Genomic DNA, 23,684 nt, shown 5'->3' on the forward strand with positions numbered 1-23,684 from the left:
ATGAATTTTATCAAGTAGGCACATTCGCAAACCCCAAATCCACAAATAATGAACATTCAGTGTACGTTAATTACATTTGTTTTGACTTTGTTAACATGATCAGACTTTAATTGCATTTGTTTTGACTTTGTTAATATGATTCTTGGAGAAAAAGCAACGATTTCTATAATCTCCATATTCTTACATGAGTGAAATAATGGGAATTATGAGGTTTAATTGGAAGAGATGGGAACTAGGCATGACACCTGGGTTCCTGCCCCACCCACCCCCAGCTGCCTCACATATGGGAGCCCATCATGGCTTTGGGGGCCCGTCAATGGCTTTCTGAGCCCACGTTCCTTATTTCTAAAACTATATTGATTAGACTAAATAATTTTCAAGGACCCACCATGTCTTTGATTATTTTCTGTGTTTGCCTCATTAACATAATAAAGATACTCTTAACTAGAATCTGACAGAAAAGCTGACCAAACCTTGGACTTGTCCATTGTGAGAGCAGAGTAAACTTTTGTTGTCATGCATGCTTTTGGAGATCAAGAGAGCACTGTTGAGGGTACCTGGGTGGCTCAGTCCGTTGAGTATCCGACTCTTGATTTCGGCTTAGGTCATGATCCCAGGGCTGTGGGATCAAGGCCCGCATCAGACTCTGCACTGAGCATGGAGCCTGCTTGAGGTTCTCTCTCTCTCCCCCTCTGCCCTTCTCCCCTGTGTGTGTGTGCTCTCTCTCTCTCTAAAATAGTAAATAAATAAATGTTTTTTTAATGTAAAAAGAGAACACTGTCGATATTGCAGATAACTGGACAAGGAATAGAGAAAAGTAGGAAGCCTCCTGGTTTTGTTTGCATGTGCACCCTTGAGAGATTTTGGAATGGATTTCTTTTTTCATCCTTGACAATGGTTCCTGGAGAATGTGTTGGTTTTGCGCTTTCAAGGAAGGAGGTGTAGATTGGAGGGGGGAGCCCAGCATAAGGAGACCACCCTTTACCTTGGCAAGCAGGTGAAACAAATTCACCTGATAAAATGAGTCCATCAACTAAAGACTGTAAGCCCACATTTGAATTATTTCCATCTCCATAGCCATTGCTTCACCAGACCTCAGACCCAGTTCATTTGCCCCCTCAAATGACCCTCTATGTTACCGAGCATTCGTGTCTTAAAAATTTGTACATGCAGATACGTATATGTGTGTGTATATATACATATATATGTATACATTACATATATATATTTACATACATGCATATGTAGAATTGTGTCAATTTGCTGTCCTCGGGATAAAGTTTAGACCCTCCTCCCCTAGCTGCGTCTCCCTTACACATCTCATGGTCTAGACACCTAGGCAGTTTGTCAACTCTCCTTGTGACTCCTTTTGAATCTGACATTTTGCCCGCTCTGTGTTTGTCCACACTGTTATTCCTTTACTGATGTTTTCCTGGCAACCACGTCTTATGTCTTCCTGGCTGTTTTCTGCTCCATGAAGTCTTCCTGACTCTTCCAGGTAGAGTTAGATGTTCCTCTCTCTCTACTTACCAAAAACCAAACATCTACCTGGTGTGATAAGAACCCCCAGACATCAGTCAGCATCTCTTCTATAACGGGGGTCCAAGAGTCGTTCTGCCACCTCCTACCCTCCGGGGCACTCGGTCGATTTGAGGTGGGCAGTCCCTTCCTTCCTGCTCCAGGAGGCCCCTGTGGTGTCCCTCTTGCCACGCAGCACACTCAGCTATAAGAGACTGTTTTTCTGTCCTCCAGAAAATAAGGTTTGAGAAAGGTTGCTGGAGCAGATGCCTTATGTATGGAAGTACCAAATGTTTCAGGTTAGAAGTGTTTACAGAACACCCCACAATGGTCACGCACATCTTGAGAGACCGCAGGGCCCAGGACATACCCCTCAGGATGTGCGTGAACTCTCCAATGGGACGGGGCGGCCCATGCAGGAGCATCATGGCAATGACCCTTTCTTCTGGGCCGTTAGGTACCCAGTGCCATTGGCCGAAGGGGTCATTGTTAAAGAAGGTCAAGTGTACCTTTGAAGTGGTTGCAGAGGATTTACCCGAATTAGGACTCCCCACTTTAGTCCTGGCTCATACGCATTCCCTGGTCTCCCATCTCCCAACCTGGTGTGGATTTTTCTCCCAACTTTGAACCCCTAAGATGAATTCTTTAATTTCTTACTTTTTTTTTTGTTTTTGAATTTTAAGTCATAATTCATATACCATGAAATTCACCATTTTGAAGTGTGCAGTTCACAAGATGATACAACCAACACCACTGACTAATCCCAGAATATTTTCTGTACCCCTGAAAAAAAAGCCCAGACCCATTACAGGTGACTCACTGTTACCCACTCCGCCCAGGCCCTGGCAACCACTGATCTCTCTGTCTCTATGGTTGGCCTATTCTGAACATGGAAGATAAATGTATCTCTACAATATGTAGCCTTTTGTGTCTGGCATCTTTATTTCTTTTAAACGTTTATTTATTTATTTTGAGAGAGAGAGCGCGCATGCATGAGTAAGGGAGGGGTGGAGAGAGGGAGAGAGAGAATCCCAATCAGGCTCCGCACTATCAGCACAAAGTGCGACACAGAGCTTGGTGCCCTGAACCATGAGCACATGACCTGAGCCACAATCAACAGTCGGGACGCTCAACCAGCTGAGCTACCCAGGCGCCACGCGTCTGGGATCTTTCACTTCACATAATGTTTTTATGGTCCATCCGTGTTGTAGCGTGAATCAGTACATTTTTCCTTTTCATGGATGAATAATGTTCCATTATATGGATGGACCACATTTATTTATCCTGTTCATCGGTTGGCGGATTTGGGGGTGTTTCTGCTTGTTGGCTGTTATCACTCATGCTGCCATGAATGTTCATGTGTAAGTTCTTATGCGAACATATATTCTCAGTTCTCTTGGGTCTATACCTACGAGTGGAATTGCTGGGTCATATGGTAACTCTTTGTGTGATATTTTGAGAAACCACCAGATTGTCTCCACAGCACCAAGATGCATTCTATTTTTTTTAATGATTCTTGAGAGAGAGCATCAGTGGGGGAGGGGCAGAGAGAGAGGGGGACAGAGGATCTGAAACTGTCAGCACAGAGCCGCAAATGGGACTTGAACTCACCATGCTCGAGATCATGACCTGAGCTGAAGTCAGTTGCCCAACCGACTGAGCCACCCAGGCGCGCCCCCCCCAGGCACCCCCCTCCCAGGTGCATCCTTATTGTTGCTCATGGCACCGGCCAGCTCCCACTCATTGTGCAGCTGCTTCTGTGTCCCAGTTCTCTTCAAATGTAGAACCTTGCAGGTAGGGACTACCTCCAGCATTGATCTGTTGTCCGTGTCCAGCACTGGACCTCATATAAAACGACAGCTAGATAAGTTGACTGTAGAGGGTATATAAAAAGAGAGATCATGTCCAGGGTCAGCTCACTGGTCCCCCCTGGCACTATTAAGAGCCAGAGGTGCTAAATAATGGATATTCTTAGCACTTGATGTTTCTGGTCCCTGATAATTTCCCAGAAACTCACTTTACCTCTCTAGACCTTGCTTTCCTCATCTTTAAACTTGGACTGGATAAAGTCCAGGGCAGGGGTCTCTGAATTTGAGTCTGTGTCGCATAGCAGTGGAGGACAGACTCCAGAGTTCCAGTCCTGCGCTCAGTATTTACCAGCTGTGGGATCTTGCACAAGTTAATTCCTTATCTATAAACCTGTTTCCTTACCTGTCAAATGGACGAGTTAATATCTATTTCATAGGGGTGCCTGGGTGGCTCAGTTGGTTAAGCATCTGACTTCAGCTCAAGTCATGATCTGGCAGTTCGTGAGTTTGAGCCCCACATCAGTCTCTGTGCTGACAGCTCGGAATCTGGAGCCTGCTTCGGATTCTGTGTCTCCCTCTTTCTCTCCCCCTCCCCCGCTTGTGCTGTGTCTCTCTCAAAAATAAATAAACACTAAATAAAAATTTTTTTTATTTTTTATTTTCAATATATGAAATTTATTGTCAAATTGGTTTCCATACAACACCCAGTGCTCATCCCAAAAGGTGCCCTCCTCAAAACCCATCACCCACCCTCCCCTCCCTCCCACCCCCCATAAATAAAAAAATTTTTTAAGAAAAATAATATCTATTTTACAGGGTTGAGATTTAAATAAATTACCAAAATTAAAGCCCTTAGAATAATGTCTGACATGTTACTAAGGGTTCAGTGACCTTAATGAGTATTATTATTCCATAATACATTTATTTTTTTCTCTTGGATTCATATTCTATCCAGAAACTTACAGGCTTTGTGAATTTTGTAGTTAGAAGTCCAGGTCCTTAAGCAAGAATTTTTAAAATGGCACAAGTTCTCTCATCTTATTACTTACCAGAATAGGGAGTAATGTTGTCCTACCACATGGCACATGTTAACCTAAGCACATATTTTTAAAGTATTTTTTTAAAGTTAATACCTAACTTTATATATTTTCCATTCATATAATGTGTAATTTAATATACTCCTAATGTGAAGGGGCACCTGGGTGGCTCGGTCGGTTAAGCATCTGACTTCAGCTCAGGTCATGATCTCGCGGTTCGTGGGTTCAAGCCCTGTGTCGGGCTCTGCACTAACAGCACCAAACCTGCTTGGGATTCTCTCTCTCCTTCTCTCTCTCTGCCCCTCCCCACCTCTCAAAATAAATAAATAAACTTTAATGGATATGTGAGGAGATTCAGAATCTTTACTAAAAAATTCTGGTGAATAAAAACTAGTTGACCATCGTAGCGTAAGCAGTTTTTATATTGGAGATTGCAGTATTCCCGTGGCAATTGGAAAGCCTCTTGCTAATCAGACTTAAATGAAAAAAAAAAAAAAGTTTCCTTTCTCTCTACTCACGACACTCTGACACCAAATGAATGGGGCTTTTTCTCAAACCAACCAGTTCTCCGACTCTGGATGCCACCTGGGTGTCCTACAATTCAGTTCAGTTCTAACCTTAAGTACCCAGAGCTAGTGCAGACCCTACAGGTTAAGGTCTCAGACCCAAAAGACTGTCCCCCACCAGTCCCCCAGCTTCAGACACAACTCCCATGGTGTCGCCTGTGCTTCTGGCAACTGGCTATGGATCAGGGGTGTCTACAATCCCTTCTCGGGTTCAGTAATTTGCTATAATGGCTCACAGATCTCAGGGAACCATTTATTTACATTGGCCAGTTTATCCTAAGGGATATCATAAAGGATACAGAGGAACTGCCAGATGAAGAGGTGTACAGATGAGGTCTGGAAGGGTCCTGAGCATGGCTGACAGCTTCTGTCCCCGTGGAGTTGAGCCGTGCCACCCTCCTGGCACGTAGATGCGTACACTATACGCATATGGAAACTCCCCAAACCCTGTACTTTTGGAATTTTCACGGAGGCTTCACCATGTAGGCATGATTGATTATGAACTTAATATCTAGCCCCTCTCCTCTCCCTAGAGGATGGAGAGGTGGGGCTGAAAGTTCCAAGTTTCTAATTACAGCTTGGTCTTTCTGGTGACCAACCCCCATCCAGGAGCCCACCCAGACTCGCGTCATTAGAACAAAAGATGCTCCTACCACCCAGGAAATTATAAGGGATTTAGGAGCTCTGTGTCAGGAACCAGGAGCAGAAATCAAGTATGTATTTCTTATTATGTCACAATACTAAAAATCCGTATTGTTGACTGATTTGAAATCAGAATAGTAAGAATGCAGAGTCCCCAAAAAATTGGAGTGGGCATTTTGATTTAAATGTCAGAATTCCCTTATGTCCATTTTTATTTCTGCAGTATTTTCTTCACTGAGCCTGGGCCTGCTTCCAGAACGATCTGCAACTCTAATGGTGTATGAAGATGTTGTCCAAATAGTCTCAGGATTCCAAGGTATGTTGAATATTGAAAAAGAAAAGTGACTAACTTTTGGGCCAGCCACTAAAATCCTATTATAAGACAGCTTCTTTTCAGATGGTGATGGCAGTAAATTTACCCAGAGCTGGATACTATGCATGTTGTCCTATGAGTGCACAAACACACTTGAATTTTGGTTAAACTCTCCCCTGGCTGTGATCTTGTTTGTTTTAAGGCCAGCCTTCAACTGGGTGAGAGAAAAGAAAGGGCTTCACCACTCTGTCCATACCACGTCTCTCTTTCTTCTCCAAAGCTGAGAATATTCACCTCATGAGTTCAGAGCCCAGGACCCCGTCTGAGCATCACTGAAGAAAGGTTCATAAATATTCAAGGAGGTAGAGTTTCAGTCTTGCTCAGTGAAAAGGATCTGGAGATCTGTTGCACAATAATGTACTTCACACTCCCAAACTTAAAAATGGATAAGATGGTAAATTAAATAGTATGTGCTTTTTAACACAATAAAACAACCCCCCCCCCTTAAAAAACAAAGGAAGAAGTGTTCGTAGCCTTCAAGAGTGGCATTTTTCTCTGTCTTGTCCCTCATTGTCTTAACCCCTCTGGTATGTGGTTGTGCATCAGAACGTGCCCTTATACCTTCTAACTTCTCTTGCAGAGAAACTAGTACGGAAGACTTGAGAGGGATTTCCCTGAGTTGGTGGTGGGGTTAGAATTGGGAAGAACGCTGATGTCAAACGTATTTGTGCCAAAGTCAGTTTCTTTCTCTAAAGCATGGGCTAGAGAGCGCTATTTCCTGGCTCTCAACGTTCCATCGGATTAATTTTTTTGTTTACTTCATTTTAATACCATTTGACAGAAATCATTCTCTACCTCACCACATTCCGGTGCCATTTGCAAATTAGGTGACCCCATTTATTCCTTTTTTGAGTGGCTGTGGAGACCCTGCAGAAGTAAGCATGCAGCCGTTATAATCAACATATAACACTGTATTCCTTTTAGGCACACAGCATAATAATTCGAATTATGTGTATATTGCAAAATGATCGACACTGTAAGCCTAGTTAACACCCGTCACCACGTGTAGCTACAAATCTTTTTTTCTTGTGATGAGAACTTTTAAGATCTACCCTCTCAGCAACTTTCAAATATATACTACAGTGTTATTAACTATAGTGACCATGTGGTACATGACATCCCCAGGACTTATTTATCTTATAACTGGAAATTTGTACCTCTTGAGACCCTTCACCCATTTTCCCCCAACATCCCACCTCCGGCAGCCACCGATCTATTCTGTTTCTATGAGTTCAGCTTTTTTAGATTCCACGTAGAAGGGAGACCATGCAGTGTCTGTGCTTCTCTGTCTGGCTTGTGTCACTTCGCATAATGCCCTCCAGGTTCAACCATGTTGTCACAAATGGCAGAATTTCCTTCTTTTTTCTGACTGAATAATATTCCACTGTAAATCACTTTTATGCATCCATTTATCCATTGATGGACACTTAGGTTGCTTCCACACCTTGGCTCTTGTAAATGATGCTGCAGTGAACATGGCGGGGTGGGGGGAAGTGACCGGGGGTTTCTCGAAATGAGGGAAGGATTATGCTTCCTTCTCATGTTCTTCACTAAGAGAGGAATCGTTAGTGTCCTGCTCTCATTTCGACTGGACTACGTTCTGATAAAGACCGAAATGATCTTTATCACAATTTTGGTCTTTATCAGAATGCAGCCCAGTGGAAGATGATAGCAAGAGGTGAAAGCTTGTAATTAATGTCCTGGGTACAGACAGGCTGCGATCACCCATTTACGTCAAGATTACGTCTGTTGATTAGGATGTTCTGAGTATAATTTAGAGCTGACTTCAGCTCTTCAAATATCAAATGGAAACTATGAAGCACCTGAACCAGGCTTCCTGAAGCCTTGCCACTCTGCATTTCCAGAGGACGGGCACACACTTTGCATTTCCTCAGACCCAGCCTGGTTGGGACCCTGCTTCTTCTAATCGGGGCTGTTGTTGCTGTGTCGTGTGCCCATGTGGCAGGGGACTGGCACAGAGCAATTAAATGCTATCACGGCAGCCGTATATTATTTTCTTTTTAGATATGCCTTAAGACCCATTTTTTCACAGAGAGGGAGACAAACCATAAGAGAGTCTTTTTCATTTTTATTTATTTTTGAGAAAGAGAGAGAGAGACAGAGCATGAGCCGGGGAGGGGCAGAGAGAGAGAGAGATGGAATCCGAAGCAGGCTCCAGGCTCTGAGCTGTCAGCACAGAGCCCGACGCGGGGCTCAAACTCACAAACTGTGAGATCATGACCTGAGCCGAAGTCGGATGCTTAACCAGCTGAGCCCCCAGGCACCCCAAGAGACTCTTGAATATAGAGAACAAACTGAGGGTTGCTGGAGGAGAGGTTGGTGGGGGGACGGGCTAAATGGGTGATGGACATTGCGGACACTTGTTGGGATGAGCATTGGGTAAGTGATGTGGTGAATCACTAAATTGTACTCCCAAAACCAGTATTATGCTATAGAACTCACTTGGATTTAAATAAATCTAAAAAAGACCCATTTTTATCTTTCGCAGCCTTGCGTGTTTTGATTTTTTAATTTAAAAAACTGACCACCGGGGCACCTGGGTGGCTCAGTTGGTTAAGTGTCAGACCCTTGATTTCGGCTCAGGTCATGATCTCACTGTTGGTGAATTTAAGGCCCGTGTCAGGCTCTGCTCTAACAGTGCAGAGCCTGCCTGAGATTCTCTCTCCCTCTCTCTGCCCCTCCCCTGCTCTCATGCTCTCTCTCAAAATAAATACACTTAAAAAAAAAAGTTTAACTTATAGGGATCTTTGGTAGTAGCTAATGGATTATGGTGTTCCTCAAGGAAATATATTTGGATACTCTGCACTCTAAGAAAAAAAAACACAACTGACCCATGTCATATTTTACACGTTGTTCTAAAGGCCACAGCCACCATAATTTTCATCACCTGCTCTTTCTCTTAATTGGCCCCTCCCCTACCTTTTCCTCAGAGTTAGTCTTCATTTCCTCTCTTACTGGCTGTACTCATTCTTTGTTCCACTTTTCTTCTGCTTCCGGTGAATTGCTCATCCTTTTCCTGAGATGTTGGCCCACCAACACACCCTTTGCTAGAAAGTTCTCAAGTAGCCAGGCTACTGGGCTTCTGCGGTGTGGACCTGCCAGTGGGCCTTGAGAGATGGAGAGGAGAGGCACCTAGGTGGCTCAGTCGGTTAAGCGTCCGACTTTTGATTTCAGCTCAGGTCATGATCTCACAGTTTGTGAGTTTGAGCCCTGCATCGGGCTCTGTGCTGACAGCGCTGAGCCTGCTTGTGATTCTCTCTCTCTCTTCTCTTCTCTCTCTCTCTCTCTCTCTCTGCCCCTCCCTGCTTGCGCTCCCTCACTCTCAAAATAAGTAAATAAAATAAAAGTAAACGGTAAATAAATAAATGGAGAAGAGCCAGGCTGCGGGGTACAGACCAGAAAGGGACCTTGTCCAATAGAGCCCAACTCCCCACCGCCTTCCCCAGCCCTCACCCTGTGTCCTCTGGGCACCAGTATGGCTGCAGAGAACAGCCTTCTACCTCTTCTCCGAGCACTGCCCCCCTTCCTGGTCTGAAATGTCCCTGAGACACAGCCTTCCCTGCAGCCTTCTCAGGTGGGGGCTGTGCTCACATTACTTGTCTCCTTTCTCCTTCCTTCCTTCCTTGAGGATCCTTGGAGGCCAGCTGGACCACTCATCACCAGTGTCTGGGTCAGCTTTTCCTCCTGGACTGATGATACGAGCTCCTAGTTCCCAGGTTCACGATGCTCCTAGAATCGTTTCTTGGGAATGTGAGCCTCCATATGGAGGATGCCCCCCGGTCCCAGCTGCTCGTCCACCCCAGGGGTGCCCTCCTCTACCCCGCCTCCCTCTAGAGGATGCCCCCTGGTGCCCCAGCTGCTCTTGCACTCCCAGGGTCTTTTCTGTCCCACATCGGTCACCCACTTCTGCAGTCCTGCCTTAGGCCTCATCATTCCAGCAAATCAAATGCACCACCTCCGAGCTCAGCCCCTGCACTCCCTCCTCTCACCCTGTGGCAGTGGTTCGCACACCACTGAGGGCTCCAGAGCCTTGACTCACCGTGTCCTTACCCACGGATTGCCTCCCTGCCCAGCCTACGAATCATGGCCCTTCGTTGGAATCGTCTCCTTGCAGACACTCCCCGCAGAGCCACTCCCCTCCCCTTCTGCCATCTTTGACCGAATAACTCCTGACTCCGGTTGACCTGAGCCGCTTGTGGCCACCCCAGCGCAGCTGCACGTGGCTGGAGGAAACCTCACCGGTGGTTGCCCTGACTGGTTGCACGTCCGTTTCACGACCACGGACCTCAAATGGGCATCGGTCCTGGGGCCACTTAGTCGTTTGTTTCGTGAGTCTCCAAGATGATTTTCACACCCTCTTCCCTACCTGCTGGCTTCCTGTGTGTTCACTCACACTCCCATCCTCTGTCTCCTCTCCTCACATCTCTGCCTGCTTCACTGAGAAGCTGAGAACCCTCACCGCCCCCCGGCCCCCAGCAAACCCATAGACCCGCTCACTGTCCCTCGTTGCACTGGAAGGAATGTCCCTCTTCCCTTACGTGTGAGTCCTTCTGTTTGTGCTCAGCATCTCATCTCCTCTCTTCCTTAGGGATTCCAGAAGTTTTTCCTCACCATTTTCTCCTCATCGGTAGCGGGCAGATGTTAAAGTAGCACATCTCTAATGCTTCCACAACCGTGTCTGTCTCTAGCCACCGCCCTGTGTCTCTGCTGTCTTCCGGAAGGACGTCTGCACGCCCTTCCTTCCTGCTTCCTCGCCTTTCTTTCCCTGTTCAGCACCCTGCAAGTGGCTCTCCTGCCTCGTTGCTCCATTCAGACTGCTTTGTCAGAGTCTCTTACAAGCCCTGCGTGGCCAGGCCTGAGGACATTTCTCTGTGCCTTCCCCTGGACTCTCCACGGCACCCAACAGGGATGACTCTGGTCGCTCTTTCTGGAGACTCTCCTATCTTCCATAACACCATGACTTGATTTTCTTTCTCCTCTTGGTCACTTGTGGACACTCCAGTGACTGTCTGGGCCTACATTTCTCCTTCCCACTACCCTCCCCACAAGGTCTCATGGGCCCATGCTTTAATGCTGTGTAGACACAGATAACGCCCAGTCTCTCACCTCCCTCCCAGACTCGCCGAGAGGGAGACCCAGAGCTGGCTGCTTATTTGACATCTCCGCTTGGATGTCCACTAGGCATCTCAGACTTAATGGGTGTGTCCAACTTTCTGTCTCCGTACATGGTACAAACATGGTACTTAAGTGGTCAAGCCAGACCCTAGGAACTATCCCTGACTCCTCTGTCCCCACAGCCTGGTTCTCTGGCACAGGTGTTTCTCTCCATCTGGGTCACCACCACATGAATCCAAGACTCCGTTTCCCCCTGGAGAGCTGAGGTAGGTTTTTATTTTTTATTTTTATTTTTATTTTTATTTTATTTATATATGAAATTTATTGTCAAATTGGTTTCCATACAACACCCAGTGCTCATCCCAAAAGGTGCCCTCCTCAATACCCATTACCCACCCTCTCCTCCCTCCCACCCCCCATCAACCCTTAGTTCGTTCTCAGTTCTCAACAGTCCCTTATGCTTTGGCTCTCTCCCACTCTAACCTCTTTTTTTTTTTTTTCCTTCCCCTCCCCCATGGGTTCCTGTTAAGTTTCTCAGGATCCACATAAGAGTGAAACCATATGGTATCTGTCTTTCTCTGTATGGCTTATTTCACTTAGCATCACACTCTCCAGTTCCATCCACGTTGCTACAAAAGGCCATATTTCATTTTTTCTCATTGCCACGTAGTATTCCATAGTGTATATAAACTACAATTTCTTTATCCATTCATCAGTTGATGGACATTTAGGCTCTTTCCATAATTTGGCTATTGTTGAGAGTGCTGCTATGAACATTGGGGTACAAGTGCCCCTATGCATCAGTACTCCTGTGTCCCTTGGATAAATTCCTAGCAGTGCTATTGCTGGGTCATAGGGTAGGTCTATTTTTAATTTTCTGAGGAACCTCCACACTGCTTTCCAGAGCGGCTGCACCAATTTGCATTCCCACCAACAGTGCAAGAGGGTTCCCGTTTCTCCACATCCTCTCCAGCATCTATAGTCTCCTGATTTGTTCATTTTGGCCACTCTGACTGGCGTGAGGTGATACCTGAGTGTGGTTTTGATTTGTATTTCCCTGATAAGGAGCGACGCTGAACATCTTTTCATGTGCCTGTTGGCCATCCGGATGTCTTCTTTAGAGAAGTGTCTATTCATGTTTTCTGCCCATTTCTTCACTGGGTTATTTGCTTTTCGGGTGTGGAGTTTGGTGAGCTCTTTATAGATTTTGGATACTAGCCCTTTGTCCGATATGTCATTTGCAAATATCTTTTCCCATTCTGTTGGTTGCCTTTTAGTTTTGTTGGTTGTTTCCTTTGCTGTGCAGAAGCTTTTTATCTTCATAAGGTCCCAGTAATTCACTTTTGCTTTTAATTCCCTTGCCTTTGGGGATGTGTCGAGTAAGAGATTGCTACGGCTGAGGTCAGAGAGGTCTTTTCCTGCTTTCTCCTCTAAGGTTTTGATGGTTTCCTGTCTCACATTCAGGTCCTTTATCCATTTTGAGTTTATTTTTGTGAATGGTGTGAGAAAGTGGTCTAGTTTCAACCTTCTGCATGCTGCTGTCCAGTTCTCCCAGCACCATTTGTTAAAGAGACTGTCTTTTTTCCATTGGATGTTCTTTCCTGCTTTGTCAAAGATGAGTTGGCCATACGTTTGTGGGTCTAGTTCTGGGGTTTCTATTCTATTCCATTGGTCTGTGTGTCTGTTTTTGTGCCATGAGGTAGGTTTTTAATTGGCTGTCTGCTTCCGCCCTTGCCGACCCATAATCCGGTCTTCGCACTGCTAAAGCTACCAGGTCACCTTGCTTCCACTCTTCAGTGGTTTTCCCTGTGTACTTGGAATAAACTCCCAAATGCTTAGCCTCAGGGCTGGACAGTCCCCTGGCCCTGAGCCTCGGTGGCTATGCAGTTACCTGGAAGGGGAGTATTGGTAAGAAGGGGTCAAGATTATAGTATCTGGATACATGTTCCTGTGAGCAGGCTCTCTGCACCCCAACCCCCCCCCCCATGCATACTTCTTAGACCCTACAGTTCTCATTGTGGACCTCTCTTGTCCTGCCCAGGCACCTTTGACACCCATTGCACCACACGTGTGACCCCTTCTCGGCCCCTCTCTCCCTGGGAGCCACTCTACCCTCAGCAAGGTGTTTGTGATAAGGGCTCACTCTGAAACCCACAGGGTCTGTTGCTGTGGCCACACTTTACCCCACCGTGGCTGTCAGACCACCTGTCACTGCCTGCTCCACTCCTCACTATGCCCCGCCAGCCCCAAGACCTGATTGTCTCTTCTGGTGACTGTGAGGGGGCTCTTGAAGGGTCTCAGCATCTGTGTCACATGCTGTCTGTAAGGAGTCACCTTCTCCTCTTGTGTATGACCTTCATCTCCCCTTCTTACGCTCCGTGGGTCAAACGGTTACAACACGCCGGGGCCTCGTACCCTGAGTGATTTCAGAGTGTTCTGTGCTTACACACACTTGCATCATCTCTGCTGCCCACACGTGTTGCCACAGCCACTGCACTGATCCAGGCCCTGGTCAGTCTCCGCTTGGACCAGGCAGTAGCCCCCAGCTGGTGTTCTTGTCTCTAGTCTTGGAGTTAGGATTGGAGCTGGACCTGAGATTAACCAGACTTCCTCCGTCTTGTGTCTCCCTCCTAGTCCACCTTGCCCTGAACTGCCAGAGGAATCTTCTAGGGGCAGAGCTCCAGTTATTTCACCACCCCTCAATTTCCACCCCACCACCACTTTTGCCCTAGAATAAAACCCAGTCTCCTTAACACAGCACATACCGACCTTGTGACCCGGCCTCAGCCTCCCTTCCACACGTACTTCTCCTTCAGGGATCGTTTTCTAGCCTGAATTTCCTTTTGTGTTTTCCATCTGGGGTGTCCCACTCTGTCTCCGAATCTGTCTTTGAGCCCTTCTTGGCCATCAAGAGCAGCTTCAGGGCCACCTCCTTTGGGTCTTTTCTGCATCTTCCCTGGAGATGTGGTTCATGCAGGTGCCTTGCCCTCCAACCTTGGCTGCCAAGGAGCTTATATCATGTGACCCCTGACTCAGGGGTAACCAGTCCACAGTGTGGCCAGGGGCTGGGATCCAGCTAGAAGAGAAAATCTGGAGCCATCAGTTCTTCGTTCTCTTCCTTTTACTGAGATCCAGCTAAGAACCAGAAGAGGTGAGAATCTCAGCTGAGTAGTTATGAGGTGCAGTGGGTCTGTGACCATTCCAGGCCACCTACGGGCCCAGGGCAGAAGAGAAGAGAAGAGAAGAGAAGGTTCCTGGATGGCTCAGTCAGTTAAGCATCCATCTCTTGATTTCAGCTCAGGTCATGATCTCATGGATTGTGAGTTTGAGCCCTGCATCAGGCTCTGTGCTGACAGCAGGGAGCCTACTTGGGATTTTCTCTCTCCCTCTCTCTCTGCCTCTCCCCTGCTCATGCTCACTTGCTCTCTCTCAAAACTAAATAAGCTTAAAGAAGAAGAAGAAGAAGAAGAAAAGAGAAAGTGTGAGTAAGACAAGGGAGCCAGGTGGTGGCAGGTCAGAGAGAAGCTGACTGGGGATTAGTGGAGTCATGGTCAGTGGCACTGCATTCATGTGAAATCTACAGACTCTTGCCATTTTGCCCACAGGTGCCCTGAGCCCAGGCAGCTTCCACGCCCTCTGGCTCCCATCCTTGTATTCTGACACATCCCTGTATCCCTTATGGCCCCTCAGGTCCTTATCAGTAACCAGAGGGTGGATTAAAACCCTCCAGCTGGGGTGTGTGTATCTTATTATGATACCTCCCTTTCTACCGTATTTGGTAGTATACCTTATCTCCCCAACTAAAAATTTGAAACATGAAGGCAAGAAGTTTGTCATCTTCACCTTAAAACCCGCCAGGCACTGGCCCTACACTTGCCATATGATAGGTATTCAATGAACAAGTCACTGAACGATTGAATAAATAAAATTTTTTCAAGTCTAAATAACCAGTGCTTTTTGCACTTCCTACGTAGGTTGTCTGCACCCTGATCAATTATTTCCTTTGTTGTGGCTTCTAAGAAAATTGCAGCTCACACAGGCACACACACACACACACACACACACACATATATGCACACATGCAGTAAGAGAACTTGAAGAGCTCTTTCTCTAAGGAGTAAGAAGCATGGTCCTACCATAAGGGTATTAATCATTCAGGAAGTTTTTGTTATATTTAATGTATTCACTCGCATTCCCTCCTGTGTATAACCAAAAACTGGGAACCATCTCTCCCTTTCTAAAATCTTTTTTGCATTCCAGCTTTTTAAAAGGACAGCAATTTTGTTAATTTTTTTTTTTAACTTTTCCTGGTTCATGAGTTTAATCATTGTTCCTTGTATTTTTCCTTGCCATGGCAGAGTTGAGACAGGACAATAATACTGCATGATGTTGTTTCATGTTTTCTTACCAGTTGGAAGGAAAGCCATATGTAGATAATTTTTGGTCTTTGCAGTTCTGTTCTATAAAATTAATATAAAACTGAATTTACAAAAGCTACATTCAATTTTTCTCAGACTGGTCTAGTGTAGGTGTGTTGATTTATTTATTCTTTGGTGGATTCAGAGAAGAAAAAAAAATCAATTCTTACTTGATCAGAAATGTAAGTACTAGAAGCCTTTGGATTTTAGTGTATCGCTCAGATGTTATAATGTGGCAAACGCTCCTGAGAAAAGGCGGGTAGCACGATGACAGTTCAAACATGTTACGTGCATAGCCCTGGGTGATGATGCCCATTGTTTGGCTTTATGTGACACTAAAGTAAAAGCTTTGGAAGAATGAAGGTCACTAGGTGGAGATGAAAACAGGAGAGGAGGGAAGGAGCCCCGCTGTTCTCATTAGTTGGATGCTTCATGCTTCAGTTGACGTTTTGTTTTGTTTTGTTGTTTTGTTTGCACCCAAGTAAAGTAGAATAAACTCATGGGAAATGAGAGGTTTCCTAGAAAAATAAAAAGACCGCCCACTTGTTTTCTTCTCTGTAGGTATGGTCTTTAAATTCTGACCATACACACCCAAACACTAGTCTGTCATCAGACTAGCTTCAGACACAGGAAGTGCATAATACATGCACATTTTCAATGGAACAGTCCTTAGCAGTGACTTTCATTTAAAAAGTAAGGCAAGTGATTGTGTTTTATTGGTGACATTGTTTTATAAAGAGAGCCTGGAGCAGTCTCACGATAACAATGTGGTGAAGGGGAAGGGCCAACTTAGTAATTGGTTAACTCTAGAGTTTTCTGCACCATAGACTGTCTGAAAATGTGCTCCTTGTCACAGAAATGCTTGCAAATTGCATTCAGACTTTGCAATGAGATGGGAAGTGAATGACAAGAGAGAACACTTACAGATTATTTTATAAGAATTATTTTCTTTGAGGGGCTCAGTCCATTAAGCATCTGACTTCCGCTCAGGTCATGATCTCACGGTTCGTGGGTTCCAGCCCCGCATCGGGCTCTGTGCTGACAGCTCAGAGCCTGGAGCCTGCTTCGGATTCTGTGTCTCCCTCTCTCTCTGCCCCTCCCCCACTTGTGCCGTGTCTCTCTCAAAAATAAACATTAAAAAAAAATTTTTTTTAAAGAATTATTTCCTTTGAGTGTGTCATGTACTTTTCCGAGGAGCACATTCACACAGAAGCCTGTGGGGAGGGGATCGGTGATGTTTCTAACGTTTAAATCTCAAGATGATTAATGATCAGGCGTGGACGGTAATGATGGTGGTGTTGGAATCTGGGGACAAGACCGGCAGTTGGCCTGCGGCTCTGGCTCCCACAGCGTCCAGCAGACCTTCATGCTGTCTCACAAGTGGGGCATCTCGTCGACTCTGTATGTGAGGACGTCTATAAGAAGGTGTCATGAAGATGCGCCACTGCTCATGGCCACACTCTCAGCACCGGCTCCCTCCTGGTTCCTAGGGCACTGCTGGAAGCCCCGCCCACCTCGTCCATGCCCCGCCCACCTCCCTACCCCTCCTCCTGGCAATGACCTTGCACCCAGAAGAGAGGCCACCAGGGGAGGATGGCGTGGTGACTTTTCTCTGACCCTCCTGATGTGCCTGCTGTGGTCCCTCCCCCACCAGGAGCCCCTCCTCGAGCACAGGGTCCCCACCTCTTATCTCCTCTTCACGCCTCCCTCCCTCTGTAGCTCTCCTCCCACTCTCCCTCAGCTCCCAAAACCCCAGACTTTAGAGAAGCCCTTAATAACCCACCTTCCTCCTTCAGCTTCTACCCGCATCTGCATCCTCCTCCGAACAGGACAGGTCTGCAGGGGAGGGGAGGCGGGAAATTAATGTTCATCCTGCACCTGTTACGCACCCGGAGGCACCACTGGGCATCATATATGTGTGTGTTGTGATCTAGGCATCACAGCAACCACATTATGAGATGGGCGTCATTCATACCCATTTGAAAGTTAAACAACCTGAAGCCCAAGGTCACTCAACTAGAAGGTGGTAGAAGAAAGACTGAAGTGTCGATTGAGTGACTCCACTGCTCCATGTTCTGTTGTCATGGTGGCTCTACTTAGGGAGATGTACACCTTCACGGATAAACCTAATTAGGGGCGCCTGGGTGGCTCAGTCGGTTAAGCGTCCGACTTCGGCCCACGTCATGATCTCACAGTTTGTGGGTGCGAGCCCCGCGTCGGGCTCTGTGCTGACGGCAGAGCCTGGAGCCTGCTTCGGATTCTGTTTCCCTCTCTCTCTGCCCCTCCCGTGCTCACGCTCTGTCTCTCTCTCTCCTTCAAAAATAAAAATAAAACATTAAAAAAAAAAAAACCTAATCCAGGGCACAGTGAGATCAGTGCTGGAGAAAGATACACGTAGCGTTCAGAGGTTGGGGTGTGATCAAGAACGTCTCCACAGAAGAGGTGGCCTGTAGGGCACATCTTGGATGACGCGTGGGACGTGCAGGTAGAGACTGTGGAGAAGAGACATGAGCACGTGTGGAGGCACAGAGCCAGGCAGTCCCACGTGGCCAGAAGGTGAGGGCCAATTGTCAGGAAGTCCAGCATCTCTTCCGAGGTCGGCGTGGTGAACTAGGAGGGGAACAGAAGCGAGGACTGCAGGAATTCCTTTCTGTCTCTTACTAACGAGATGCCTGTGGACAAGTCACTTAGCCTCACTCGGAAGGCAGAGAGGGTTCTTCCTTCACAGGACTGTTGTAAACAGTAAGTGAAATAATGTGTATAGAAGAACTATGTACATTCTAAAGCACTGAACTCTACCTGTCACAGGACGAGAAGCATAGTAATTGGGGTCGGCATTGCTCTGTAATTGTCGCTGCCATCATTAATTTACCAAGTGGTGGAGATCCGTTGAAGGTCTCTGGGCTGAGAAGGGCTGTATCTGTAAACGAAGTGGGAAAAAGGTGGCCAGGCTGGAGCACAGTTAAGGCAAGGGGTAAGGCAGGGTAATGCAGGGTGGGAGCAGAGAAGGAGGAGACGACGATGCTGGAAATGTTGGGAAGGAGACTGGCCAGTCCTGGCAGGGAATGAATGCACAGAATAATAGAAAGGGAAAAATGATGGCGTCCTGGAAGCAAAGCTAGGTGTTGGGCAGAATGGGGTAGGGGGTGTTGGATGGAAGAGGAAGTAAGTGATGGTGTTGATGCGCCTGTGGGGCATCCAGGCGGAGGTGTCTGGAAGGCAGAGGAAATGCAGACATGGGGCGGACAGGAAGGCCACCGTGGAGGGGAGTCAGTGAGGAGAGAGCCCAGAAACTACTACGGAGGCAGCTGAAGGCAGCCCCTTAGGAACTGTTTCATCCGGAGGTGGGAGGAGATTTAAAAAAAAAAAAAAAAAAAAACGCACTTGCAGAGGAAAAAGCCGGCTGACTCTGGAGAGACCAGAGCCCAGGAGCACGAATGCCAAGCAGGAGGGGTTCCTGGGCGGGGGCGACGAACAGTGTTGACCATTGTGAAGAGGTCAGCGAGGAGGAAGGCTGAGAAGTGGTCATGGGTTCGCAGATTATACAGTTGTCCATTGACATTAACGAGCGCAGCGTGTGTTGTAAGTAAAAGCCAGATCGCTGGGCGTTGGGTGGAGGGAGAGGAGGCCTTCGCTTTTGGGGGTAACGGCATTAAGGTCATGTTTCGGTGTTCTTTTTCTTTTTTTTTTTTTTAAATTTTTTTTTTTTAACGTTTATTTATTTTTTTGGGACAGAGAGAGACAGAGCATGAACGGGGGAGGGGCAGAGAGAGAGGGAGACACAGAATTGGAAACAGGCTCCAGGCTCCGGGCCATCAGCCCAGAGCCCGACGCGGGGCTCGAACTCACGGACCGCGAGATCGTGACCTGGCTGAAGTCGGACGCTTAACCGACTGCGCCACCCAGGCGCCCCTCGGTGTTATTTTTCTAGATGAGGAAGAGACGGGTGTATTTGTTGGTTGTGGAGGAAAAGCCTGTAGAGAAAATGATGAACGGAGGCAAGATTAGTTGGCTGTGCCAGTCTTGCTGTATGACACACAGAAGGTAGGCTAGAGGCTTGGGCTGACTGTGGAGGAGACGGGGACAGAAGGGACAAGAGAAGAGGGAAGACAGGAGGGGTGGCCCCAGCAGTTTTGGTAACACATGATCAAGTTTTAGGGTGACAGTGGGGTGGGCCGGAGCCGGCCACCAAGAAAGAATTCTTGAAGACGTCTTTGGTGCGAAAAAGGTGATTTTATTAAAGCACAGAACAGGACCCGTGGGCAGGAAGAGCTGCACTGGGGTTGTGACAGGTAACTGATTATATACCCTCCGGTTGCGAGGGGGTCAGGGATAGAGTAAGTCTCCGAGGAATTTTGGAAGCAAGGTTTCCAGGACCTTGAGGGGCCAGCTGTTGCTAGGGAAATATCATTTATTACCATTTATAAAACCTCAGTCTTGAGACCCTACAGATGTTTATCAGGGGCCCATAAGCTTGGGGCATGATTGCCAGCATGCAGCTTGGGGCAGTTGAGATAAAGGAAGTTGACTTATAGCATCCTGGAGGTTGGGATGGTGTTAAACTAAGGTTCTCTTTTGCCCCCAGCAAAGTGTCATCCTCGAGGCAGCTGAGCTCCGAGAGGGAGGTCACTGTGCCGGTCTCAAGGACTTGTCAATGGGCTGTAGGCAGTAAGGGAATTTAATTTTCCATTTGCCTTAGTTTCCCATATTACAGTGGCAGGCACTTAAGCCCCTTTCCTTTGTTCTTGGGTAGCCGGGAGCGTCCAAAGAATATCACACAGAGTTTGAGAAGAACAGAGAAAGTTTGAAAAACCACTATTGCAGAGAATGTGGGAGAGGCATCCGGAGAAGACCTAGCCAGTCCCGTCCCCTTCTGTCCCTCCCCTGTCTCCAGCCCATCACACCGCGTCCTGGAATTACAGAAATCTAGCAGCGCTAATACAGGAAGATGGGCCTGAGGTCATGACCGCTCCCCCAACCCCACGCAGACACTTTGTATTTCATTTACACCGAGGCTTAGAGTAACTTCGACCCTTAACATAACTCCCTCCTCCCGTATTTCTTTGGTCATGTCAGCAGGCAGAGGTCTGGCCTTTGCTCTGTGTCGGGAAGTGTGTTCGGTCCCTCAGCAGACAGGTGTCCGTGTCATGCTGGTCACAGCGTGTGTCCAATCGGCTGGACAGGCCACACCCCCTTCTAGTAAACCTTCCCCAGGCATCACCCGTCTGTGCCCCCCACCTGGCAGCCACAGCAGATAGACCCCAGATGTCTGGCCAGTGACCAAGTTCTCTGGCACAAAAAAGGAAGGGGAGGGTGGGGAGGAGAGGTGGGGAGGGTGGGGAGGAGAGGTGGGGAGGGGACCGAGACGCATCTCCCACTGAAAGGCAAGATATGCCAGAGAACTGAGAAGGCTGCGTGCCTGTTAGAGGGAGGGGTGAGGGAGAGAGGAAGGGAGACGGGAAGGGCGGGCAGGAGAGACAGCCAGTGGCCCTTGAGAGCTGGGGTGCACTGGGGTCTGGAGTCTCCCAAGTTCCAGCCAGTCCCCATGAGGGCATCAGTCTGATTCCCCCTTCACCTTTTAGCAGCCGCCCTCTTCCCTTGGTCTAGCTTGAGGAGATTTCTCTTCCTTCCAGCCGGAGGAGCCTTTGCAAAAATCTCAGCCTTCCCATCTTACAGCGGCTATTCCCGAGGCCTGGAAAGCTGCATGTGGGTCTCACCCTGCTCTTCCTCAGCCCTCATGAAGACAAGTCTCTCTTTGCCCTGTCACACTTGAGACACCCTTCTCTGCGTATTTGCAAGTTCTTTGTTTCCTCCACCACGTGAAACCCAGGCAGGCAGCCGGCAGCATTGTTTAGCTGAAGGACAGTGCAGAAAGGGAAGTAAAGGTCTCAGAAAGTTCACTCCCATTGAAAACCACACGACAGGAGCAGCGAATGATGTTCTGTAGTTGGGGGTGAAGAGACGAGAAAAGAAGCGTTACCTTTGACTCTCCATCTCTGAGTGCAGCGGGGTGCGGGGGGCGGGGGGGAGGAGATCAGGGAAGCAGAGTGCTCCTTGCTGGGCGTGGGGTGCTCCTGGGGGACGCGAGGTGTCGGCACTCTGTGCAGACCAAGGAGGTGACAGGCGGAAGACATCAGTCTTCTGTGAAATCAAAGGAAGAGACCAGACTGAGCAGAGCTGGGAGTGAACAGAGACAGATACTTGGATGCTGGTGCCTCGCCACAGGTTGTAGGGGTACAGAGAGGCAATGGTGGTTGAAACAGCAGTGCATGTGGGTCCAGTTACCTTCAGCGGAGGTGACTGAAGACAGAAGAGTCATGACTTTGGGCCTCTGGCTCCCGTGGGCCCTAGAGCGGGGCTTGTGTTTCATGGAGTGCACACCAGTCATCCGAGACCTGTAACCAGTAATGTTCAGGAGGTATGGAGAGCATCTGGCTCTCGGCCACCTTGGTTGTGCATGCGCCAGCCCGCCTCCCTGAGACTTCACGTCCGTTGGGCTTCTGTGGCCTCACTTGTAGAAGAGAGATGTGGACTAGTTGATCCTTTGAGCTCTAAAACCCCCTTATGCTAGAACTCTTTCGGATAAGCTTATTCCCCACTGGAAAGTTTCTGATCCAGGGTTAAAAGGAACCCTGGAGTCGGCATAAAGACTGTCCACTCAGGGCAGGGCTGTGGTGCCTGACAGCCGTGGACTGTGGCGGGGGGAGCCCCCAGCCGACCATGGGGGAAACCTCAAGCCCTGGGCAGGCTATGCAGTGACCCGAGCACCAAGGCGGATCACTGCTTTTGAGGAATCACTCTTTCAATCCGCACGAGTGTGCACTTTCATTGGTAAGGTGCTATCATTCCCACTTCGGTTACTTTTTGTCTTAAGGATGTTTTTGCACCTTAAGGACGACTTAGCACCTTGACATCTTGAGACTGTCACCAGAGCCATTAGGTGAACACGGGTTCAGGCTTTGCGATCAAAACAGCATGTGGAGCACAGTCGAACTGCAGATGCTGTCACAGGGTAGCCTTCTGAGTGGGGCCACCCCGTCCTTCTGCACCCAGGAGCTGGGTGTGACGGAGGCACAGCACCTCCACTCCACTCAAGGGTGTCTCATCCCAAAATTCTCGACATAAGCTGTGCACCCTGCAGGCAGAGCCCGGATAGCATGTGGCAGCTTCCACCGAAGGGGGTTCGGTACTGTTGGGCTCTTGTTAGTAATTCTTGTACAGGCTGCACACTTAATTCCCTTTGCTCTGCTGCTGTGTGGTGTGTGGAGTTAAGCCAGATTTTGCCAGATGAAGGAGGCGTGCATAACGGGATCAAAGGGTATCTCTTGCTTTGTTTATGTAAAGAGATGAATTGTCGTCTACTCCTTTCCCTCATGTGGACTTCCTTTCCCAAAACGTTACCCCCATCCATAGGCACACGCTGGGCAGTGAAAAGCTTGCTCACAAATGGGACTTAGGAAAGCTTTTTGTTAAAAACCCAAATAACATCCTGTGTCAAAACAAATGTGACAATGGGCTATTATTCCTGTCCCCATAATAGCATGTTGTCACATCTTTGCGCCCTGCCGTGAATGGGGGAGGGGAGGAGCCGCGGGGGGGTGGGGCGGGGGGGGGGGGGGGGAGGAGGCGTGCCAAAACGTGGAGAAGCACTTCCTGGTTTCCTTAGATTTACTGCCCCTTCGGGAGGTAACTCAGAAGTCCATTTCTGCAGGTGCCCGGCCACAGCCTCGCGTTCACTTCCAGAGGAGAGCTCTGCGGTTGCCTGAGAACACCAGCTACAGTGACCTGACGGCTTTCCTCACTGCCGCCAGCTCCCCGTCCGAGGTGGACAGCTTTCCCTACTTGCGAGGACTAGACGGGAACGGAACAGGTAATCTGAGTCTCTCCCCTGCTCAGCTGGGGCTTCCGTGTTTGGATTTTTCCGTGGGGCGGGGAGGATTCGCACCAAATGAAAGAACCGAAGCCGGGAAGTTCAAGTGTGCTGAAACTGTGTTAGTTAAGGAATCCGGTCTACACCGCTGGGGTGTATTTTAATGACTTTGTCTCCTTCAGTCATTCTGCCTCCTGTACCTTCTGAGCTCCCCTCTGGTAGACTTCAGAGACGTGCTTTCCACTGAAATTGTTGTGTTCGTGTTTTTCCAAGGGTAAGGTCCGAGTGAGGGGCTCTCTGCCCCTCGTCCCCACTG

The 23,684-nt window shown here is 48.0% G+C and overlaps 1 protein-coding gene across 1 annotated transcript in view; it reads left to right on the plus strand.

Moving 5' to 3' along the window:
* The window catches only part of FAM171A1 (family with sequence similarity 171 member A1), a 103,368-nt gene that overhangs the window by 38,056 nt on the left and 41,628 nt on the right, over positions 1 to 23,684 (plus strand). The window contains exons 3-4 of the mRNA XM_040451329.1: positions 5,795 to 5,887; positions 23,210 to 23,368. Coding sequence (XP_040307263.1) covers positions 5,795 to 5,887; positions 23,210 to 23,368 — 252 coding nt within the window. The remainder of the gene's footprint in view (positions 1 to 5,794; positions 5,888 to 23,209; positions 23,369 to 23,684) is intronic.

Source organism: Herpailurus yagouaroundi, unplaced genomic scaffold (assembly GCF_014898765.1).
Source record: "Herpailurus yagouaroundi ecotype Mexico unplaced genomic scaffold, PumYag 203, whole genome shotgun sequence".
NCBI lineage: Eukaryota > Metazoa > Chordata > Mammalia > Carnivora > Felidae > Herpailurus > Herpailurus yagouaroundi.